Raw genomic sequence first — 23,006 nt, 5'->3', positions numbered from 1 at the left:
TATCGTCACCCCACCGGTTGTATCAGAATGATCTCTTTGACCCATGGTTACGCATTTTCTGATAGACAGTACCTTAGGTATGTAGTACCATAGTAGGTACAACTTTTAAGTCACACAATGCTTAAGGAGAGGTTGTAAAGAACAAAGACTACTTACTCTGTTGCCTGTATAAACTATGAATAAACTTCAACTGAACAGATCATGGTGGTGATACTCCCCCTTTCATTTATATTCATAAAGCATATACTTCAGGATAACAAGTTAACAACAAATACTGAGGCCGAGGATACCGACTTAATTTACTACTAGCCGCCAGGTACCCATCCATTCCTTCAAAGATTGAATGCAACCTCGTGATTCGACAAGATGAGGTAACTCGACCCTCCGGCAATATTTGGTTGACCAATCCATTGTCTCAATCGCATGCTTTGAACCGGAGTGTACATCAGCCCGTCCAAGGCTCCAACTGTCAGAGCCAATTCTTTTGACCACTAGGAATTATTTTTCGGTGTAAGGAACATGGTACTGTCTGGTGTTAGGCTATTTGGTGCCTGTATGAAAATCCCCTGAAGTAAACAAAAAGCGAAGTTGGTATGACAAAAGTATTGGTAGATGGTCAATAGGCGTGCCAGTAGCACCGAGTACTGCTTCAGAACTTAGTAGAGGCAAGAATCATGAGGGTAAGATTTCATCTAGTGGTCGTTGTATTGATCCCAGAGCATAAATGCGCCCAGACAGAATTTCATTGTACAATTGTGTTAAATGTTGATCATCATTGTCCTTCAATCGAGGATTGGCTTCGGATTGACACAGCGTCATTGAACCAGCCACGGACACAGATGATCTTCCTCTAGATAAGTCTAAGATATGTTTTATCTGTCTGGAATTCTGGATCCAAGTTTCGATGATCATACTGGAAATAATTAAGAAGATTGAGACTGAACATTAATATTATCCACTGCTCTTACAAGCACGTACACAAAAGGTGGCACCTGAAGTGCCCACTAGACATTTATAGATCCATAAAGCAATTACCAATTCGCCATAAACTTCAATCGGCACTAATCTTCCCCTTTTTCTTAGCTTAATACGCAGCCGCGCTTGCATTATTATTGCCTTATCTAACTAACGCCTGTCAAGGTCCCAAGGACTCAAGAAGGAATGTGTCGTCGCTGCGACGAGCGAGTCAGCGACACTGCGAGATACCACTCCAGTCTGTGCGGGAACCATCCTCTTGTGTCCACTGCTAGTATTGCTACTACTTACTGTAAGCCCCTACTTACACAAGACTTCCCATTCTACTCATTCATAGCTATTTTTTCTTTCACTTTCGCTTTTTGGAGGAACTGTAACTCCTATCTGATTTTTTTCTTTTCTCTTTAACAGTTCTTCTTTCACATCTAGCCACTTGGAAATTGTCGTCGCGCTTGCTGTTACATCAACATCGCTTCTGTCTTTGTACACTCTTCACCGACCGCCCCTCGATCCCACAAGGGGGAGAAAAAAACAATCCCACAAAACATACACGCGAAATTCAAGGCATTAGTCTAGCGTACATTCGTTCAATAATCACTGCCTATCACATCGTGAGCAACGATTTCGTGGATCGCTCGCCTTTCACTGCGATTGATGGAAAGCCAAAGAGAATAGGCGTGGACAGAGAGCTTTCAAGAGTATGAGGGGCGACATACTTTGGTAGGTCGGAAAGGTGTCTTTGTTGAGCGAAATTCAGACCAAACTCCCATTATCTCTTGTGATGATCCCTTTCATTGAAGGGTGCGCTTCATCAATGGTCATCAAGGGGTTGAGATTATGTCAATGTCAGCTTTATTTATAGCTCGCCTTGATTCATTATGAGACCCCTACATTCAGTCATGCTCCTTGCGGCGAAAGACATCATTCTACATACTTTTATCTCTTCGTTATTCATACAGCCAGCTTTGCTCCTTACTATCTCACTAATGGTCGTGCGACTTCTTGACAGATCTCAAACCCCCAAACCATATTACCCCCTTCAACGGCGATCCGAACCGATAGTGACCATCCGAAGCATCGAAAGAAGTATTGGAAAGGCTGGTTCCGTTCCAATACTTTCATCAGAGTGATCTCAGAAGACGGTCTCTCGCGCCCCTTTCCCTCGGACATTTTTGGAGGAAAGTCGAATTTGCTCCGTCATCTGGACGACTGGAAAAGACTCAGACGGGTAAGTCCATACGCCTGGGGCTGTTTACTCATGTGTCAGCTCCCGGTGATTTGCCTGTCGGTCAAAATCTCCCAGTTTGTACTGATCCATGCTCTCGCAGGCTGATCGATTAGAGTCCCCTCATAGAACTTGCACATCGAGTGGGCACTTGATATATCACTTTTCCCGCCCTGACTGTTTTTTTTTTCCCGCGACACTCCTTCAGGCGAATTGCCCGGCGAACGACGCACGTCTGAAAATGCCTTCGAGACAGTCCACCGTTCCCAATTTAGATCTAAGCTCCTTCACCCTGCAGGCGAATGCGAAGATCTTGTCTCCACTTACGCCCGGTGCCCAAAGCTCCGACGGAGCTAGTCCCCTGACACCCCGTTCTCCCAAATCCTCGTCGAGCTCGCCGTTCTTCAAGGGAGCGACCATCCGCCCTGTAACACAAGAGTCCAATAGCAAGTCGAGCAGTCCTACTTTCCCACTCTCCTCTGCTCAATCGGCCGAACCCACCACTCCCGGTTTCACAGCCATCCCTCCATATCCTCCTTCACCAAGGGATTCTCCCAAGCACAGTCGCGAACCGTCACGCTCTTTCTTTGCAAGCCTCAAGGCACCAAAAACTGCACATAGGGCCCAGCGCTCGGACGGTTCGGGAAGTTCGGGGGACAAGCCCAAGAGCCGGGGCAGTTCTAGGGATCGCAGAACCCAGATTGCTTCCAAATTGTACGAGTCGACTCCAGATCTTCCTGGTACAATCGAGCGCGCAGCCCAACAGGAAAATAGTAAGCGTCACGCTTCATACAATGTACTGAGTTTTGTCGATACTAATGGCAGGTCTGATAGACGGCGATACGGTCGAAGTCAAGAATACTCAACCGCTGGAGACAAGAAAGGTTGGCAGCGATCTTGAGACCGGAAATTTTGCGAAGAAGAACAAGCCGCGCTTTGCCAATCTCTTGTCGCGTTCTCGTTCCATCAGGCTGGACGACACCGCGTTAAACAGAATAGCCAATCGGCGTCCGTCAGCGACTTTAATGAAGCTTGAGGAAAGCAGCAAACAAGAGGCGGAGATGACCCCCAAGACAGCTACGTCGCGACAAGACCGCGGCTTCAAAGGAGCTGGGAATGCCGCAGTCCGTACCTATGCCGTCGATCGCGCCGGAGAGCCAGGCAGTAGTCAGGTTCGGAAAGAAAGAAATCATGTCGGCTCAATGGTGCCCTCGGCTTCACTAAGTCAGGTGTCAGGTGCTTCTGCTGCGCTGTTTAACAACCTCAAGCAGTCTTCCAGTGGTGCTGCAGACAGGATCGGAAAGGCAGGAAAAGGTTTCTTTGGGAAGATCACCAGGAGTGGCAGCACAAATGAACGTGAATTACTCAACGATGATAACTATGTCTGCTCTGTCATCAACCTCCCCCTTATCGAGCAGGCCAGACGAACACGCATAGCAAAGAGGCTTGAAGATTGCCGAGACAAGACCGAGTTTTGGATGCCTGCTTTGCCATATCGTTGCATCGAGTAAGTTGTCGTTTGTCGAGCTGGCCCTCATTTAAACTAACATCACATCAGCTATCTCAATTACAAAGGCTGCGAGGAAGAAGGGCTTTACCGCGTACCCGGTAGTGGTAAAGAAGTAAAACATTGGCAACGGCGGTTTGATACAGGTAAGCTGGGCTGGACACGCTCTCATGTCTCCATCGCTAACTGCGCAGAACTCGACATCAATCTTTTTGACGAGCCGGATCTTTATGACATCAATACAATTGGATCTATGTTTAAAGCTTGGCTACGGGAGCTGCCCGACGAACTTTTTCCGAAGGATACCCAGGCCATGATTGCTGAAAAATGCGAGGGCGCAACTACCGCCCCACAACTGCTGAAAGATGAGCTCTCGAAACTGCCGCCCTACAACTACTACCTTCTCTTCGCAATCACCTGCCACCTCAATCTCCTCCACTCTTATGTCGATCAGAACAAGATGGATTATCGGAATCTCTGCATCTGTTTCCAGCCTTGCATGAAGATTGACGCCTTTTGCTTCCATTTTCTCGTATGCGACTGGAAGAATTGCTGGCAGGGTTGCTGGACAGAGAAAGAGTATCTGCAGCTTGAAAGGGAGATGGATGAAAAGGAGAAGGCCACATCTTCGAAGACGGGAGCTGTTGATTCCTCTTCCCTACCTTATTCAGATGCTAACGAAAGAGCCATATCTTCTTCCGGCAGCAGTCAAGCAGCTGCCGAGGAGGAACCACCGCATCGTCCTGAGACAGCCAAGAACCGGAAACAGAAGCCCAAAAACATTGAGACTACACACACAAGAAGCGTCTCCCAGCTTCCCGAGCTCGGGCCCCCCTTGTCTCCGATTCAGATATGACCTTGATTCTTCAGGTCAAACATCCATTGTCCCGCAACTCAACTATCATTTTGTCATGACAGATCCACTCAGATTGATCCTTAGTGCAGTTGTACCGTTGCTGACACTGCTGGCCTGCCATCTCTCAAGCTACATCCATCGCCCTCTTTCCAAAATTCTCCGATGCGTTCTTCTTGCCCCTTTCAGAAAGCATCGTGCTTAAAGACACGGACTGGATCCGAGGTCAAACTAATCTTCTTGAAGTTGTACATTGAACTTGACGTTTTCTCAAGACCCTGCTGCAATTCGTGATTCTCCCTACTTCGCCATCTTGGTTCCTCGTTTCCGCGCACACAGTCGCTGAAGAATTATTAAATTCAACCCTTTCCTCCCGTGCACTCATCACCATTTTTTCCCGTTTCTGCAAATGTGGTACTTTGCGAAAGAAGTGCATAGATTGGCGCCCTCGGAGTCGGGTTATGTGTCTTTCATACCATTTTTTTTGTTGTACAAATTGCCTCTTCCTTTGCCGCTAATGTGCTGTATCCTGGTGTCCAGATTGTTTTACGTACATGTACTTGAAACGTCACATTTACTTTTCTTTTGCCATTTGATTCCCAGCTTGGAGCTTTTCCTGGATGTTTCTTATTTCCGTTGCGTGCATACCCCTTAGTTGTCCTTTCTTTACTTTGTTTGTGCGCCATTCGTGTGCCTCTATCGGCCTCTTATTGTAAAATAGCCAAACTGAAGTCTTCTGCGTCAACTTGAGTACAAAGCCAAAACGAAGGTGAATGGGCCCAACACATAGCTCTAAGACTTTGCATTTGATATCTCAGATGATCGGGGTATGATGCATTAATCTGATCTTGCTTTTGTTTGGGTCCAACAATGAAAATCCGTAAAAGTGATGTAAACAATAGAAAGACCGGCGACTCCAATCCAAACTCCTGCTTTTGTTTGGCCAAGCCCAGTGATTGAGACACATGAAAGAAGAACAACAGTCCAGTGCATCCGAAATCGCATTTACTCGCTCATCCACCACCCGACTTGCGGGATCTCCGCTCGTTCGATCTCATTTTCCTCTCGTTGCGGCGTATTCTGTCCTTACGGTCGGCACGCGACAAGCCACGGATCGAACTACCCTTAGCCGCCGCCTCTTCTTCCTTCTTCCAGTCCTTCTCGTTGACCTCTACCAGCCACTCATCATCCGACTTGTTTTTGCCCTTGTACCCCCAGCGAGGTACCCACTCACCCTTCTCTTCGTCGTAGACCAGCTTCTTGCGGCGCTCCTTGTCCGCCAACGCAGCACCAGGTTTGTTGCTGTACTTGCCGATACCCTTCTTGCGTGCGAACAGCTCCCACTTGGTAGGTGGCTTGGGTGTGGGCAGGGGCTTGTGTCGCGGGAGTACAGTCGTTGGGGGAGGGAGGGTGAGGAGGACACCGTTCTGTGCGGAAGATGTAATCGGGCAGGTGGTGAGGAGCTGGTTGAGGAGGGACTGAGCGCCGTCTCGCGCGGTGGCCTTCAGAGAGAGGTTCAAGGGCTCTGAGCGGGGGAGTTCGAGGGGGTTGGGATCATTGGCCATCAGGTAGCCCAAGTCGAAAGTGTACGGCGTGGGCTTGGAGACTGTGACAGGACTGGGGAATCGGAAGAATCAGCATCTGCAGTGAGGCGGTTATTGTCATGCCCATGGGCATTGTACTCACAGTCTCTCTGGTTTGGGCTTCGCCTCAGAGGCAGTGGTCGTCATTTCAACTTCGGCCATTGTGACAAGGGTGCCTAGACCGATTCTGAAGAATGACAGTATATACCTGTGGAGTTGGAAAATGCGAAATGTAGACAATTATCATGGACCAGTATTAATCCTGATCGAAGTGGGCCAAAAAAAAAAGGTTGCGGAATAAATTTTGGGAGGCCGCTTTAACCCAAGTTCCGATGCCATGCTTAGAATGGCCACAACGCTAAGCCCTAAATAGCAACGGGAGAAGTTCGAAAATGTTGCTCCGAGACCCCAAACGCATTGGCTTGATACACTCGGGCAATCAGCAGCAACAACCTGTCTCCCTCTTCATTCAACCTTCCAGCCGCCTCCGTTGATCGGTTAACGCTGGCCTCTGCGCCGGTGTGTCGCAATGGTTTCCTCTTTCTGCTGGAGCTGCTTGACGCGGCTTCGTCCGACGCCTCGAGCTTTTCTCCCACCGTCGTTGGCAACACCCAGAGTAGCGGCTTTTCATTCATCACCGGTGCAATATGCGAACCCAACAAAGAAGAAAGCTAGTCTTGACGGTCCTCCTAAGTACCGTCAGGCAAAGTCAGCCAAGATGAAGAAGAAGAAGCCCGTTGACAGGGCCCGTCCGCCGCCTGTGGGAGAACGCAAGGCGCTCCGGAAACGTATCGTTCTCAGTAACCCGAACGCCCTTGAGGTTGAGGGCATGCAGGACCTCACAGCAGAGACGATGGTGGATTCACGCCTTCGCGGAACGGTCCTGGGTCTGCCCCTGCCGCTGATCGATCCGTTAAGAGCTGTGCAGGCTTTCAAGCCCAAACAGGGCTGGTCGATATTCCGCCGTCCCGGCACGGTGGTAAGACGGGAGACTGTGGAGCTGGGAAGACAATTCGACATGATCTCGAGTGAAGGCGAAGACAAGGGCAAGGTGATCAAGAAGATCGTTACTGGTGTGCGAGGAACGGGAAAGAGTGTGCACCTGCTGCAAGCCATGGCCATGGCCTTTACCAAGAAATGGGTCGTATTTACTGTTCCTGAACGTATGTTGCGACCCTGCTTACCTGGATCTTGATTTTCTTTTTGCTTGATTGCTTCATCGGTGTACGTGGGCTTACAGAACATTTTAGCCCAGGACCTGGTCATCGCACACACCGGCTACGCGCCCCTCTCTGACGAAGTCCCCGATCTATATGTCCAGAATGAAGCAACAGCTGCCCTGTTGTCTCGTACGGTCAAAGCGAACGAGGAGGTTTTGTTGGGGCTCAAGGTTTCTCGGGCGCATCCCGCTCTCAAGTCGGCTGTGAAACCCAGCATGAACCTGGCAGAGCTTGCTACTCTTGGCATTAACGATCCTGCTGTCGCCTGGCCTGTCTTTGAAGCGCTGTGGGCTGAACTTACTGCAACTTCTGCGTCCCCCGGCTACGAGAAGGCCTTCAAGCCTCGCCCTCCCATTCTTGCTACTGTAGATGGTCTGGCACACTGGATGAGGAACACTGAATACCGAAGTGCTGATTTTGAGCCCATTCATGCTCATGATCTCGTCTTCGTAAGACACTTCCTTTCGCTGTTGAAGCCCGGTGCTGGTCAGCCTACCCTTCCGAACGGGGGCATGCTGCTCTATGCCACTTCCGCTTCCAACAATCCCACCATCTACAGCTTCGAAGTTGCTCTCAAGCAGGTAGCCGCGCGCCAGGCTGGTGTTAGTCCTTCCGCTCCCGAATTCCCTCAGGCCGATCCCTACAGCAAGGTTGACAAGCGCATCCTTGACGCGTTCGACTCTCCTAAACCCGCCTCGGCTAAGGAGGGTGCTCTGGAGCTTCAGACTCTTGGCGGCCTTACAAGGGATGAGGCTCGAGGCTTCATGGAATACTTCGCACGCAGTGGACTTCTGCGGGAAAACATCAATGACGAGTGGGTTGGGGAGAAGTGGAGCTTGGCCGGAGGAGGCGTTGTTGGAGAATTAGAGAAGCTGGGAAGACGGCTTAGAGTGATGGCCTAAGCGACTCCAGGCAACGTCATTTATTCATCTAGAGCTGCACTGGTTGGGTTGCTGCGGTTCTGTGTATAAACCTTTTGTGGCATTGAATTTCCGTCCATTATGCTGTGCTATAAAGGATGGGGTTCGGCTTTTCATTAAATATCTGTACTTCACCGGATGTGTTAGGTTTCTTGTGTCTCTGTATGCGATAATGGAATTTTCAAAACATACAATCGACTTCGCTTCTTCAATCTGATGGCGCGTCTCCTTTCATGATGGGCAACATCCGGAATTCTTCACTTTGATTATAGACACACCGAGCTCGCGTAGGGTCTTCCGGCGATATCAGGCAGATTGAATCTAGTGCAACCGTGACGCTCGAGAGGTACTACCGACAGCACAAGTGTTCATTCGCATTGAAATCCAGAAAAGCGACAGAAATTATCATCGAAGGCTCCTCGTCCTCGCCTGCCAACCCCAAACTACAAACACACAGCAATCACAACGGCGATGAAAACCAAACCGAGCCAAGCCGCGTGACGCAAGGTAATCTCAGAAAAATATACAGAAAATTCACCCATCACAATCAACAGACACACAATCCATGCATCAAATCTGATGCCCCTCAAGATGAACAGTCACTGCTCGGCTCGCTGGCAAAGGAGGTACCTCAGGTCCCGCTGCCATTGTGTAGGAAACCCGTGAAATAGCTCTGCATTGAGCTTTGGTGCTCCTTCCGCAGAGCAGCTTCTAGGAAGCGAACTGTCGACGCTTGTAATCTCCAGTCTCTTCCCATTCCCCGCGGTATGGGCGCTTTCTTGTTGCCATATGATGCTCCAGCTCCATTAGAAACTGCTGTTCGGCCTCAGTTGCTTCGGGAAGTAAATGTTGCTCTCTAGCTGCAAATTCCTCCCTGTCGTCGTCAGCTCCGTCCATCTGTGATCTGATAGCTTTCGTCTGGGCCCCGAGTGCCCTTGTAGAAGGACCCTGACTCGGGTCGGCACTGGTATCTGGAGTCGTAACACGAGGTGCCGCGCTCAGCGGCGGGTACTGAGAACGCTGCTGCGGAGCATCATCCTCATCGCTCGACTCGTCCTCGTGTTCGGCGTCACAAGCACATTGTCGACCAAGCTGCCTGAGCATACCCCTTTCTGTCAAGGGCGATTCGGTGTAGGAAATGAGGATTTCCTTGCCCTCGGGAATATCTTCTTTTGCCCATACAAGTACACGATTTGGGACCTCCTGGAAGTCGAATCCCCACTCTGCGTTATGCTTTTCTGGGCAGGCATGATTGAACAGGCTGAGGCCTGGATAGAGATACAATGCTCGAAATGACGGGTCATAGCCTTCAAAGCTTTCCCTCTCTGCAATAATTTCTCGTTGCTTTTCTGGATTGTCAATCTCCTTCCGCCTGACAATCTTCTTGACTGGCTCTTTGCTCATCCTCAGGACCGGTACATTAGCCCAGGGAATTGCGTTGATCAGCAATTTTCTCAACACTATTTGAATGACCCAGGTGTCGAACGAGAGGTCGCCGAATATGTCCACTCCCAGCTGCATGAGAATGTCGAATGGGACCTGGATGTTGGCGGCCAACGTGAACGGAAATGCTACTTTTTCATCAGTCCTGTCCAACTTATCCTCAAGGATCAAGAGTTCGTCAATCTCGTGCGCCATGAGGTTTGGGTCGCGAAACCTTTCGCGCCTCTCAAGTGTGATGTCGAACACTTCCCTGAGGAGAAGGCTCAACAATGTTCCATGGGCCTCATTCGTGTGAGTAAAGTGATGACTTCCATCACGCCATTGCACCATGCATGGGCGCATAGCATCGTGCAGCCATTTCCAGTTTTTCCCACAGGCCCGAAAGTGATAAAGCTTCCGTGCAATCTCGGAGCATGTCTTGGGCCCAGAACCTGGGGCGCAGTAGCTTAGCGGTATAGCTTCTTTCCCATCGAGCAGAACGCATTCGCATGCTGCCACGTCGTTTCCGGCTTTGATCCTCCTGATCCGTTCTTGGTCCACTTCCGGCGTCGCGGCATCAAGCTCTTTGTAGCAATTGTCGCATCGTGGCGTTCTTGCGCTATCTTCACACCGGTCCCATGGCAGCCTGCTCACACTGAGATGTCCCCGCATTGCAGGCTCCTCGACGAAAATCATCTGCCCTTCCTTGATGTTTTCGGTTGCAAACACCCCTAGCGCCGTGGCGGAATCCTTTGCTGGCTTGAGGCGATCAACTGACTTTACCTTGCATCTCCTCCAGGGGAGGGCTTGATTGTTTCTGAAGAGCCTCTGGTTCAATTCATCGAGGAAATCTTGGCCCGTCCGATGTTTGTCACTCGATTCATACGGATATAGCCTTTCTGTCGAGACCCTTCCTGCCCGAGACTCGTGAAACCAAAGCTTTTTCGCCTCCTTTTCACTGTGAGTCTCCTCGAAATAAGCCTCCATTACCTCGTGACGTCGTTCGAAAGGTCGTCTATCGCGGTCCGGCATGACAACCCTCTGAGGAAGGTATTTCTCCATGACCTTGCAATCCTCTCGGGCTTGAAGTGCAGCGAGACTGAGGCTGATGATGTTATGAAGTGCCTTTCGAAGGGTTGGGATGAAGTAGTTAACCCCGTTAGGTTGGCGCAGTTTTTCCACCTCTGGCGGGACGGTTCCCGTCTCACTGTTCATCCCTGCCAGGATGTGCTGAGAGATCGCATGCCAGATTCGGGGGTAAAGCCCGGGTTGACGGTTTCTGCACCGAGCATCGACAAGCACCTCGCAGAGAAGCTGGGCTCGGTAGGCATCTCCGATCGCAAGATCAAAAAAGGCCTGTTGGTAGTGGCAATAGGCACGGCTGACCCAGTATGTAGGGTTGTATGGGCTGAGTTGAATGGCCCAGGTGTACATGTCCAACGGGTTCAAATCGTCGCCCGGATTTATTCTCCGCTTACGCGGCTTCCCTTCGGATATCCTCCAATGTGAGAGGTCGCTTCTGGAAAAGAGTGTGAGAGTTTTTCGCTCATAATCGTAAAGACGCTGGCGCAAGACTTGTGAAGTCCCAGCGTGGTCCTGGTTTCGGTCCCTAAGCTCCTGCCTCAATACTGCAACGGTCAATTTGCGGGAAGTCAACACATCCTCGCCTCGAATAAGGACGGGACCAGTATGAGGCATATGTCCCCAGACTTCTAAGATATCATTGAAAGGCCACTTGGCCTGGTCCATGCCCATCTGGGTCCATTTACTTTCCCATTCGGACTCTGCCAGGGGGTACATGTGCTCCAACAGCAGAAGCTCGTACACCTCTAAGGCGAGTCCTTCTGTGTGCTTGATTGCCCTTGTATCGGCGTCATCAGGCCGAGGAAAAGGGTGCTGGGATAGGCTGTCCAAGTACTGTCGGAGTTTTTGAGTGGGACAATCCCACAAGATGCGTGCTAGTCTTGCATCTTTCGATTCCACATATGGCGCCCAGTCGATCTCTTGGGACAGGTCCGGCCTTGGCGGAAACTCTGGTGCGTCAACCACCTCGCGAGGCGGATAGTTCAGGAAAACATGCCCCCAGAACCTTCGAGCAGCTTTGGGATCTGTTGGAGGAGTAAGACCGGTGGCCATGATTTCAACAACAAACAGCAGGAATTCTGGACGAGGAGTTGGTATGGCTGATCAATGGGTGAATGGTGCAAGTCAATCTTGTCATTCGATAGAACATTGTATATATCTAATTCTTCTCGATGGCCAGCAATGAGAGAGGGCATGTCGAATATTTAGGGTAACAAAGAACCCTTCATCCAATGACCGGGTAACAGACGCTCAAAAGGCTGTTTCTTTCAGGGATATGTAACACATTAGACTTTCGAAAGTCCAGAGGGTCAAGGACAAAGAGACATAGTAGACAAGAACTGAATGCATGCTTAGATGGTCGTTCCTTAGGTATGGTAGACCTTCGTTTACCCTATTTCGGTTGCTCGCAGTTTATTCCCGAATGTTCAGAAACATGGTAGCATTCAGGAACAAAGGACAGCCCGGAGTTTCCCGATTTGGCTGCCTTTCATTATCAAAGCCAACCCACGAAAATCGCGAAGGCATGAGGGTAACAGAAAGCGTGTTGATTTGAAAATCTGTTGACCTGCTGAGGTCCGGCGTGTTGTATACAATCGACTGTCGAAGGTTGTCAGTAAGATATAGGTCAATATGATACTGACTGAGGGTCTTCGTCAGCATTGACATTCCATCAGTCTTATTGTTCCCGAGCGAAGGATGGGGAAGAAGGACGTTCATCCTCTGCCTTGTCATTGATCGGGACGTCCTCTTGCAAGATCCTCGTTGAAGTCGAGGTTAGTGAGGGTTCATGACGAAACCATGGCCGTGTCCTGTGGCCAAGGACTCTTAAGGTCAAAGAACGAGAAATATTTAGCAATATTATGATGATCGGGCTTTGTTTTCGACGTATTTTGTGGGTCGAGTTGTTGAGTGGCAGAGTTGGAGAGGGCGAAGCCTAAAGGGAGACAATGCAAAATACACTCAGCACAGCCTCAGGCACCTCTTCCATCCATCATCACCTGGACTCGGGCCCCCGGGGTCATCGCAATTATTTCTTGTCAAGACGCAGGTTGGCCATCCGGTGTCACCAGATCATTTTTCTTTATCTTGTCCTTCTGATCCAGGGTTTGATTGATTCTTTTTCTCCTTGTAAGGCTCATAATCATCCGAACCCCACCGGTTCTGCGGTAAGTGGCTTTCAAAGAAACAAACAGACCACCACCGGCAATATCCATGCTTGTCCAGGAGCATATCTGTAACTGACAAAGAAAAGCTCTTAGCCATGTACGGATCGCATTCTTACTCACATTCCACCGGTCCACCGCATTCAAGTCCTTCTCAACCAGAATGGCGTTTACCTCCGACAACTCAACACCAGCAATCCTCATGGCCAGCGGGTTCTGTGGCACCTCCCCCTCCCCCTCCCCCTCCTCCTGCGCCAATTGCAGCTCCTTCGTATCATCCTAATACGTACGGATCTATTTCCAATATATCACCTGGCGCAGGCGGATCGCCGGTGCTTGGTGCTCCCGGCGGCCTGAATACAACATCATGGGGAATGAGATATAAGCATCACATTCTGGCGCCTCCGCCGCTGCCTGTGAGTGCCTGAATCCTCACGCAGTTATACGTGGACGATCTCATGCTTACCATGTCTTGTATAGCCTCGACCTCCAAGTGTGGCGGAGCACCAGCATCATAGCCCTGCGCAAGTTCAGTCGCCGACAGTGGGCTCCCCTGACAATCACAAGCCTCTGCCAGCTACTCCTGGGTATGGCTTACAGTCTTCCTCCTTTGAGAATCATCAGCAGTGGACTACAGGCGCCTCTCACACGTCCCAGCAAGCTCTTGCGCCTCTACTGCCTCCCCCTCCACCTGCGCCAATCCCTCCCAGTTACCAGACTCAACCCGCACCGTTAGACAACCAGACATGGCAACAGCCGAACCCCCCTGCTTATGCAGGATTCCCTTCCAGTCAACATTTTGAGGTGCCATCCTACTCGGTTTCAGCACATGCGACTGAAGCCAGCATAGGCCTGCCCCAAAGCATGAGTCCTCCTCCACCTCCGGCCCAGCAGCTTCCGCCTGCGGAGCAACCATGGCCCCAGACCTTGCCAAGCGAGCAGTTTCCAGCTTCAACTGCGAACACATCCTTACCGAACCTTCCTTCAGAAACTGCTCCGCCAGTACCACCCAAGACCGGTCCTAACCTGTTTCCGGCCAACGCTTGGGGCCTGGGGCCTGGAACCCCATCAGATTGGGAGCACCTGGCACCTACACCCGGGACAGTTGTCGACGTGGAGATATTTGAACCCAAGCAGAGCCAGCCATCTAACTCCTCGACTGTAGCCAATTCACTCCCAAGTCAGCCGGCTTCTTTCACTCCTGAATCGAGTAACCGGCCCACTGTATCTACTCCGCCAATGACGATTTCACCCACGGCGCAACCTGCATACCCTCAGCAACATATACCTCAGCAGCATCATGACAATGGGTCACCAGTTAGTCCGAGCACTACGCCGGAGATGCGTGATCCGCCCCGTCCTGTCAGGGTTGATAGTAGCGGTACCGAATACAGTATCATCTCCGCCACTGAGACATCTGAAAGTATTGATGGTGTTATCGAAGCTTGGAACCAACCTATCACCCCACAGACCAAGCCCGCTGTCGAGCAATCTCGGGAGAGTCTGGCCTCAGGGCCCGAAACCAGGCCCTCAATGCACGAGTCGAGCCCTGTCGAGATGCCACAACGAAAGCAGGAATTCAAGGTTCCTCGGAAGGAGGTTCCGTCGCGCACGGCTACGCCTGCGTCGAGCAGTGCCATTGGTGAAACTAGTAGCGGGAGACCCAACACAGCGAGCCCGCAGCCCAAACCACAAGAGCCCTATGAAGACCTAGACTCTTGGTCCAAGTCGTCGTTGGCACGCTATGTAGCGATGCTGCGAAAAGAGGAGGTCGCCGATTCTGACGAGGAGCGCTTCAAGATATTCACGGCGTTCATGGCCAAGGAAACAAAACTGCGTGAGATCTTGTACAACATCGAACCTGAACAGAAGAAGGATCAAGAGGCACCACAATCGTTGCCAATCCCGCAGAATTCAACATCTCCTCCCGTCGAGTCGGGCTTGATTCCGGTCCAATCGGAAGAGGAATATGATGCGGAGTGTTCTTCTTCCAATGATGCCCTGAGGGAATCGGAAGAAGGCCGGTATAGTCCAGGAGGGCGTCCAATTCTTCCCCGACTCCATACACCCCAACCATCGGGGTTGCAAAGATCAGCCTCGCAGCCTAATGCCTTCAAGGCAAAGGTAAGCAGAGACTCCTCGTCTAACGCTCAAAATCCAATCTCGCGGGCTACATCCGTCCCGCCCTCCATGAATGAGAAGACATTCTCCCCGTTAGCAACAAACCCTCCGCAGCCCATTTATACTCCCTTTCGATACACTGAAGGTCCTCAACGTGGCTCTGACGACCTCACCTTTGACCGCCCTGCGTACCAGGCATACTCTGCCCTGCGTCAAGCGTCTGCGGAAAGTGGGCGTGTAATGTCGAACGCGCCCAAAGCACCGACTCGAAACAGGTCAAGTACTGTGACGTCTTCAGTAGCTCAAAAAGACTATAATGAAACTTTCATCGGGCTTATCCGAGAGAAAAGCGTCGCTTATAGGAATAAAACTTCTCGAAGGACATCTTCGCCGCCTCCACTGCCGGCGGCTCTTAAGCAAGGAAAGACCGGTAGTCCAATTGATGACCTGCGTTCTATGGTCTCATCCCCATTAGCCAAGCAGTCCGAAAGCTCATGGCACGTTACGACCAGAAGGGATTTGGAGAAATACTCGGATAACTTCAGCTATATCCGCGAGGCCATCAATACTTGGGAGGCTGCAGCCAAGATCCGACGTGAGAACACTGACAGGGAGCGTATGCGACGGCAGGAGGAGTCCGAAAAACATATTGATGACTTGTTCAACGAGAAGGAAATTGGCTATGCCGATATCAACGTTCTGGAAGAAGAGTTTCGCCAGAAAGAAGCTCGTGTACAGCTGGACGAGGAGAGACAGGAGCTGGACGATTTCGTCGCGAAGGTTTACAATCCGCTGGATGAGCGTCTGAAGGGGGAGGTTTCCGCGCTTCAGGATCATTATGAATCTGCCCTGGCGCAACTCGACCATGAAAACAGCAAGATCAAGGATTCTGTCACCGACAAGTACAACCTGTCTCACACGATGAAGATCGTGAACGATATCTATCAGAAGCTCGAAATACGCTATTACAAGCGTCTTGAGATCGCCCTGGACCGTGAGCGCCGACGCAAGAAGGCGGAAAGACGCCCGCTTGTGTTCATGGGAGATTCTGCTGCTCTGAAAAAGTTGGACGGGGAGTTTGATCAGATGGAGAAGCGAAATATACTCGAAGCAGCCAAGGCGCGTGACGATCGGGCTAATAGGCTGATGGATACCTTTGACAATGCAATCATACTCGGACTAGGCGAGAACCAGAGTCTCTTGGATGAGGTCACTGCCAAAGTGACACGGATTGATTCTGAGGCGATTCAGTCATCTGGTCTAGCAGTTACTGAGGTCGAGCAGTTGTTGAAGTCCGTGTTTACTCTGGTCGAATCCTTGCGGCAGGATTCCGAATCAATCCTGCACAGCTTTGGTGTCGCTGACACGGCCCTCAACAACGCGGATTATAGTGTTTCTGTCGCTGAAGCTCGCTACTCCAACGCTGATCCTGAGATCTTCCGCCGACTGGATGACGAGAAGAAGAACGAAGATGCGAAGATCCAAAAAGATCTCCATTCAAAAATGGAGAGCGTGCGCGTTGGTCCCTCCAAGATCATTGCTAAGATCAATGATCTTCTTGAATCCTTGGGCAAAACGCCAGTGGTAGAGCAACCTATGTCTTCTGAGACCATTCCTGCTGTGCACCCCATGGACGTCCTGCTGCCAGGTCCTCGTCCGCCTACGGTGACCCCTGGCCCCAGGAAGCCGGACGGAGATCCTGAGCACCAGGAGCGGCTCCGGAAAGCTCTGGAAGATGCGAAGAGGAGGAATGCTGCGAGGAGCAGTTCATAATTCTGCAGCTTGAGAATGAGTGTGTTCGGCATCGCTCGAGCATCCTTAATTTATTATTTTTTTTTTTTTTTTTTAGGCATCCAGGAACATATATCCCTTTCCTTCTCTTTCTCTTTTGTCCGTTGCAATGCACAGAGTTTACGACTGAACGAATTTCCTTGACAATACCCCTTTATGCTTTCAAGGCCTACTATATCGTGTTCTAACTTGTTTAGCATATGTCAATTTCGCTTTGAATTGTTGAAGATATGCACATAGGTCAATTTCATCGGATACCCCATAAATACACATGCTCTGTGTCTGCTAGGCTTTTAGAATGAGACTCAAGTTAGACATGGCAATTCGCTCCCTCTCGGACCTGTGATCAGGCGTCTACTTTCGTAGGTAGTAACCGCAATATACGAAAGATATCGCTGTGCCGCATGTCAAACAACTGCTGCACAAGCTCGGGGCCGATGCCCCTCCCCTCAACTCCGCGAGTCGTTGCTCAAATCTTGGCTTTAAAAGCCTCATCTACATACAACTCAGCTCCTGCGGCTACAGACAGAGATAAACAACGTCTCATCCACCCGTTTTCATATTTCTCGATGCTTCTCACTTGCTAGGTCATCGAAGCTGTATCCAATCCTCCTCCTCCTCCTCCTCTGATAAGCCTTACGAGGCTCTTCAGGTCTTGCGGTCAATCATGGGGATCTTAGCGCAGGTCTAAAGTTTTCGACACCGAAGGTGAGCATTTTGATTCGCCGTTTTTTGTGCAAACGTAGAACCGTTCTGATAGTTTCTAGATAGGTCGTGACTCTGTAGAGGTCTTGTGATGTAATATGATCTCCAGCATGCCGGTCAAGATGCCTCCTCGCACTCCGACACCGTTCGGCGACCCGTACCATGGTTCTTTGTCCCCCGTCTCTTGGGGCCAATTTGGAATGCATTTCTGGGTCCTTGGCACTGCTGGTGCGTCGTTCGAGGACGACGATGATAACTCATTCACTTTCCAAAGTCCAACCCATCATGCCAAGTCCTGCGGCAAAGGTGAATGGCAAAATTGGCGCAGTTCGAGCCTCAAATCCGGATATGCGACCTGACATGAGCGATACGCAAACTCCTTGCCGTCCTTGCCGCTGTTCGCTGCGCTCGTGGGAGCGAGACTGATGCATTCTGTTGGTTCTTGCTTGTATCATCGTACCCGCTCCCATCCATGGTTCGATGCGAACTTTGTGGGTGTTCGTATAAATTGGGCGTGTCCTCACAGTATCTCAGATTGCTAGTACCATCCTGGGGTCTTTAACCGGAAACAGTTCATTGGCACAACTGGTGCCACAGATCTATGTCAGCGCCCACGAGGCAACTCCACAGACTTTCGATAGGTGGTGACTTTCCAGTTATGGATTCGCAGGCGGAGGGGTCAGCATATACTGAAGGCAGTGCTGCGATGGCTAGTGCCAGTATCGGCAGCAGGTCAGGCGGGGGAGAGTCGGCCGGGATGTCGACCGTCCAGGCGAACTCTGGCATCATATATGACCTCGCTCGCTTGGATGGTGATTCGGAGGCGAGGGCGCTTATAGGGCTGACGGGTCGGTTTGATGTTGTCGGCTGTCGCTCGACGTCGGGGGGCTATGATTTTCAGTTGTTGGAGAGGCCGCGGATTCATATTGGATCTGATGCTTATACGTGCACCTGTTTGACCTTCTCGGGCCATCCTGATGTGGCCTGCCAGCATATTTTCGTAAGTTTGATACCTACCGATCAGATTCAAATTTGATTGCTAATCCCTAGCTCAAGTGGCTTCTTGATCAGTTACACAGCTGCTTCATATCCCAACCACCTGCGTCTGATGTATCGTTGTCAGAGAATGGGTTCTCGCAGGATTTCCCCCGTATCGAGCAGCTTCTTGAGGGCAAGCTTGAGGCCGTAGCCGAACAGCTGAACTGGCAGTATCTTCGCTGTGAGTCGGAGGGGGGCATGAGCCGCCTTCAGAAAGTGAGAGATATCATTTCTGCCTTTAGTACATCCACACTCCTCGAAGACTTTCGCAATGATCTCGTGGAACATGCGGATCAATCACGCACTCCAGAACAGTGCGTGGTTCAGGGTGATTTTGAAGCCACCATGTTTCGACTAGCCCTACATGATGATGCTGTCTTCTCTAGTCTATGCAAGGCGATGCCTCCCGGGGCTTGTGCGGCGATTTATTTCGATAAAATGCAGGAGAAAACGCGGAAGCTACTAGCAGACTTTGATCGCTATTGTCAAACAGGGCAGCTGCCTGCAGACAGCACAGGTCTGGATGTCGACGAGGTTGTCGAACAGCTGGAACGGAATGTCAACCGCGTTCAGCAAAACATCCTTGCTCGGGCACCTCATGGTGCGGAAGGCGCAGCAAAAGCCCTGGTGACGCTGCTTGAGGATATCTGCAGCCGTAACAAGGATTCTCTGGACGGTAATACGTGGGGACGGACGACATTTCGAGGAGAAGATGAGGACCAGCGAAATCTTTATCACCAGCTTATCGGCAGAACAGACGAGACTGGGAAATTCTTCATCCTCGATGCGCTCGAGAAACTACAACCCGCGGTTTTGGGTGAATTCTCAGATAGGCTGAGAAGGATCCTGCAGAAGAACGAGGTGAATAGAGCTCCCAAAGCCTATCTTCTAAAGTTGGGCGCTCTAGTACGTGTGGCTGAATCAACTTCTACTGCATCTGGGCAGAAACGCCCAGCCACGGCTACATCTGGGGGAGATACCAAACGCAGTCGATGACTTTTACAATTAAGACTTCTAGTGGTCATTGTGTGTGTGTGTGATTTGGTTGGCTGTCTGTGCATATTCTATGCTTTGTTTGAGTGATTCCATATCTAGATACCCTTGGACGTTTAAAATATAATTTTTGTATTTCATTGAACCAGTGGACCTCTGAGAAAAGGGAGTAATATGCTGATCTATTCCCATATGCCCAGTATGGCTGACCACCGGTGCTCCATAAATATCTCCTTCGCCACCTAGAACATGTTGTTACATACATGGCACAATCTCGACATCTGCTTCATGGCTCTGAACTAGAAGTTAAGGTGGTCGCTGAGAAATATATTGTGGTCAGCAGTACTCATAAACATCATGAACCAATACCATAACGACATCAGATATCTCAGCTTGTCAGTCAGATGATCAGTGCAAGCAGTACATTAAAATAATTTAACTTGTCACTGGAATCCCTCTATAATAGCCATCTAATTATTCACATGGCTCCAGAAATAGAGACACAAAATAAGGTGAAAACTAGGGCTAGTGTTAGGCAAATAACTTAATTTATACTAGACTAAATTCTCCAGCAAACAGTGGCATGACCAAGGCGCTGTTTCCACTTGAGCCCTAACATGAAGCTCCATAATCTCATTCCTGATTGTGAGGGCATTGGCAAGCACTCAGTCAATTATTTCTTGACGCATCACTTTGGGTTATATAATCAAATTAGCCCCATCGTCAATAAGCCTGGCCGGCTGGCCCAATGGTAAGGCGCTTGACTACGGATCAAGAGATTGCAGGTTCGAATCCTGCGTCGGTCATCTTTTTTTTTCTTTTCGAGACTCCACCTTGATTTTTCCATCTCCGGGATATCTCCCTTTCATCACCCACTCATCGACGATTTACGTCCCTGTTACTGTTGCCTGAAGGAGACCGTCATCTTGTCTAGGCCTTACGACAGAACTGATTGTTCCTTGATCCCGCACCCTCCCGCTCAGATCAGCTTTATCGAATTCATGCTAATCATTTTCAGCACTGGCATGTTTATTTAGCAAACGAGACTCGGGGAATGAGTCTCCAGGGCCAGGACATGGTTGAGCCCAACCGGGATCAAGTAAACAGACCTCAATGCAAAGGATGGCAATCATAATCACATTGACTCATACTCAATACAGGAACAACGCACTCGTAATGGAAGAAACGAATGCCGACAACTCTAAGACAAATCCAGAACAACTCTTCCCTGTAGTTTCCCCTCGCCCATTTCCTGGAAAATGCTCGTCAAGGCCTCCATTTTCTCGGTGCGGAAGTGAGCCTTGATGATACCCCGGGCTGCAAATTCCAAAGTCTCGATAGCTTCGGTTCGGTTACCAACGGCCGAGCCAGTGATCGTGTAATGCTTGGTGATCATTGCTCCAGGATATGCGGTAGCGATGGGCTGAGGATTATGTTCGGGAATGCCCACACACACAAGCGTACCGTTGAAGCGCAGCATGAGGAGAGCCTGGGCGTATGCGGCATTCGAAGCAGTGCAGACAAGAGCGGCATGTGCGCCCAGGCCATCGGTCAGCGACTGGACATGAGCAACGATAGCCTCGCCCTTGTCGTCTGCGGGGAATTTGGTAATATCCACAAAGTGCTCTGCGCCAGAGGCTTTGACTAGTTCTTCTTTGCTGCCGTGGTCGATGCCGACCACGCGGAGACCCATTCCCCTGCTGGCCAGCTGGACTGCCAAGTGTCCCAGTCCACCACCAGCGCCGGAGATGACGACCCACTGCCCTGGTCGTGCGTTGCTTCTCTTGAGGGCAGAGTAGACTGTGACACCCGCACAGAGCATGGGTGCTGCCTCGTCCGAGGCAAGCCCGTCAGGGATCGGTGTGACGTAGTTCGCTGGACCCACGGTGTACTGTTGGAATGTGCCTGGGGCATAGTACCCAGACACTTTCTGCTTAAAGCAAAGTCCGTCGGAGCCTGCCTGGCATGGTTCTGTAAAGCTCGTTTATCAGTCTGAGATTCCAAATGAAAGCTTTGGAGTATTGGTTGGCACATACGGCAATTCCCACAAGCACTCGAGATCCACTTGACACCAACTCTGTCCCCAATCTTCAAGCCAGATGATTCAGCTCCCGGGCCAAGCTTGACGACTTTGCCCACTCCTTCATGGCCACCGACTTGTCCTGGCGGCGTAGGATACGGAAGCATCGCCCACTAGGAGACGTCAGGGCTCAGCTTCAGGTGAAGGTCGACATGACTTACGCTGTTTGTCATGACACCATAGTCGGAATGACAAACACCCGAGTGTGTTCTATTGTCGTTTGTCAGCACAACGGAAACAATACTGCTTCTACCACTCAAGCATAACAGAGCATCTCCTACCAAAGGAGAAATACTCCGAGTGCGAGACATACAGATTGATAAGGACTTCACCTGCACCAGGTTCCGGAACATCAATCTCCTCAATCTTGGTTGACACAGTGCCAGGCTGGTCATAGACGACCGCCTTTTGCTTCTTTGGAATCTCTGGGGCAGCCATCTCGACAATATGAGCTTATGCGTTACAATCCTGATGGTATACGTGCTATGTTGACGGAAGGGCGAAAAGAAGAAATAGTCGCGGAGAAGCGTAGATGGCAATTTGAGTGATCCAAACGTTTCCACGAGCACAATCGATCTTCAGACCCCTCTTTATCTACTCGCCTCACTTCGATCTCCATTGCCAAGTCTGTGCTACCCGCAGCGGTAGACTATTCGTTACCACCGGAGGGAAAAGAGGAGTAAAGAGGTGGAGCGGGGGAGTTGCCGCGGGGAGAACCAAACAACGACGCTTTGTCCAACAGCAAGCTCTGCAGGCCTAGGCATTTCGGGTGAGACAGCTCGAATATTGTATGCTGCTTTATTTTGGGCAAGGCACAAAAGTCTAGGCGTGATGCATTAGCATTCGTTATTTTTCAGCTTCCAATCAGCAGAGTATAAAGGGGGCAGCATGAGGGGTATGGCTTGCTCCAGGCTGCCATTGTTGCATGCTCGTACGAGGAACGACCGCAATAACCTAGGGTCAAGCGGACGACCTCGGTTGTACCTCCGCAGCTTAGCTTCAAGATGCACAAGTGTAGTTTGATGTTTTGCTTCGTTTTTATGTGAGGCGTGTGATGGGAACGGACGGAGGGGAGGGGTGAAGGACTTTGAAGGCCGAAGCGGGGTTCGCATAGATTACCTACCCTGACCATGGTGGAACGGATCCTTTTTAAAAAGTCATGGTATGACTGAAGCTCGGCGAGGACCAAGTATATATCCCCCATCCAAATGTCTCAAAGGTACTCGCTTAATCATAGCTCGCCCACTGTTAACTGGATGGAACCAAGTGGCGCTCTCGGCATAATGGCCGCCGATCGCGTGTTATTTCAGGCTAAAGAACAAAGT

General features: G+C 50.4%; 7 protein-coding genes across 7 annotated transcripts; 4 read left to right on the top strand and 3 right to left on the bottom strand.

Moving 5' to 3' along the window:
- Positions 1–2,441: 2,441 nt before the first annotated feature.
- Positions 2,442–4,563, top strand: CDV56_108850 (putative Rho GTPase activator (Bem2); the record flags this gene model as incomplete). The annotated part of the gene is made up of 4 exons (XM_026762469.1): positions 2,442–2,973; positions 3,035–3,707; positions 3,759–3,853; positions 3,902–4,563. The coding sequence occupies 4 exons, from the start codon at positions 2,442–2,444 to the stop codon at positions 4,561–4,563; spliced, it is 1,962 nt and encodes a 653-aa protein (XP_026618848.1).
- A 1,010-nt stretch (positions 4,564–5,573) lies between these two features.
- Positions 5,574–6,305, bottom strand: CDV56_108821 (ribosome biogenesis protein RRS1; the record flags this gene model as incomplete). Its single annotated transcript, XM_026762440.1, has 2 exons — positions 5,574–6,177; positions 6,247–6,305. 2 exons carry the CDS (start codon positions 6,303–6,305, stop codon positions 5,574–5,576), a joined length of 663 nt encoding a protein of 220 aa, XP_026618847.1.
- Positions 6,306–6,672: 367 nt separating this feature from the next.
- On the top strand, positions 6,673–8,265 carry CDV56_108787 (mitochondrial 37S ribosomal protein mS29; the record flags this gene model as incomplete). The annotated part of the gene is made up of 2 exons (XM_026762406.1): positions 6,673–7,306; positions 7,394–8,265. The coding sequence occupies 2 exons, from the start codon at positions 6,673–6,675 to the stop codon at positions 8,263–8,265; spliced, it is 1,506 nt and encodes a 501-aa protein (XP_026618846.1).
- A 729-nt stretch (positions 8,266–8,994) lies between these two features.
- CDV56_108712 (uncharacterized protein) lies at positions 8,995–11,841 on the bottom strand (the record flags this gene model as incomplete). Its single annotated transcript, XM_026762331.1, has 1 exon — positions 8,995–11,841. One exon carries the CDS (start codon positions 11,839–11,841, stop codon positions 8,995–8,997), a length of 2,847 nt encoding a protein of 948 aa, XP_026618845.1.
- A 1,210-nt stretch (positions 11,842–13,051) lies between these two features.
- Positions 13,052–16,847, top strand: CDV56_108600 (uncharacterized protein; the record flags this gene model as incomplete). The annotated part of the gene is made up of 2 exons (XM_026762219.1): positions 13,052–13,369; positions 13,434–16,847. The coding sequence occupies 2 exons, from the start codon at positions 13,052–13,054 to the stop codon at positions 16,845–16,847; spliced, it is 3,732 nt and encodes a 1,243-aa protein (XP_026618844.1).
- Positions 16,848–17,692: 845 nt separating this feature from the next.
- Positions 17,693–19,604, top strand: CDV56_108533 (uncharacterized protein; the record flags this gene model as incomplete). The annotated part of the gene is made up of 3 exons (XM_026762152.1): positions 17,693–17,876; positions 18,212–18,570; positions 18,621–19,604. 3 exons carry the CDS (start codon positions 17,693–17,695, stop codon positions 19,602–19,604), a joined length of 1,527 nt encoding a protein of 508 aa, XP_026618843.1.
- Positions 19,605–20,802: 1,198 nt separating this feature from the next.
- CDV56_108471 (zinc-dependent alcohol dehydrogenase) lies at positions 20,803–22,119 on the bottom strand (the record flags this gene model as incomplete). Its single annotated transcript, XM_026762090.1, has 4 exons — positions 20,803–21,572; positions 21,638–21,794; positions 21,843–21,891; positions 21,995–22,119. The coding sequence occupies 4 exons, from the start codon at positions 22,117–22,119 to the stop codon at positions 20,803–20,805; spliced, it is 1,101 nt and encodes a 366-aa protein (XP_026618842.1).
- Positions 22,120–23,006: the final 887 nt, after the last annotated feature.

The sequence above is a fragment of the Aspergillus thermomutatus genome (genome assembly GCF_002237265.1).
Source record: "Aspergillus thermomutatus strain HMR AF 39 chromosome Unknown NODE_3, whole genome shotgun sequence".
NCBI lineage: Eukaryota > Fungi > Ascomycota > Eurotiomycetes > Eurotiales > Aspergillaceae > Aspergillus > Aspergillus thermomutatus.
The sequence above is the reverse complement of the archived record's forward strand: the minus strand, read 5'-3'. Positions and strand labels throughout refer to the sequence as shown.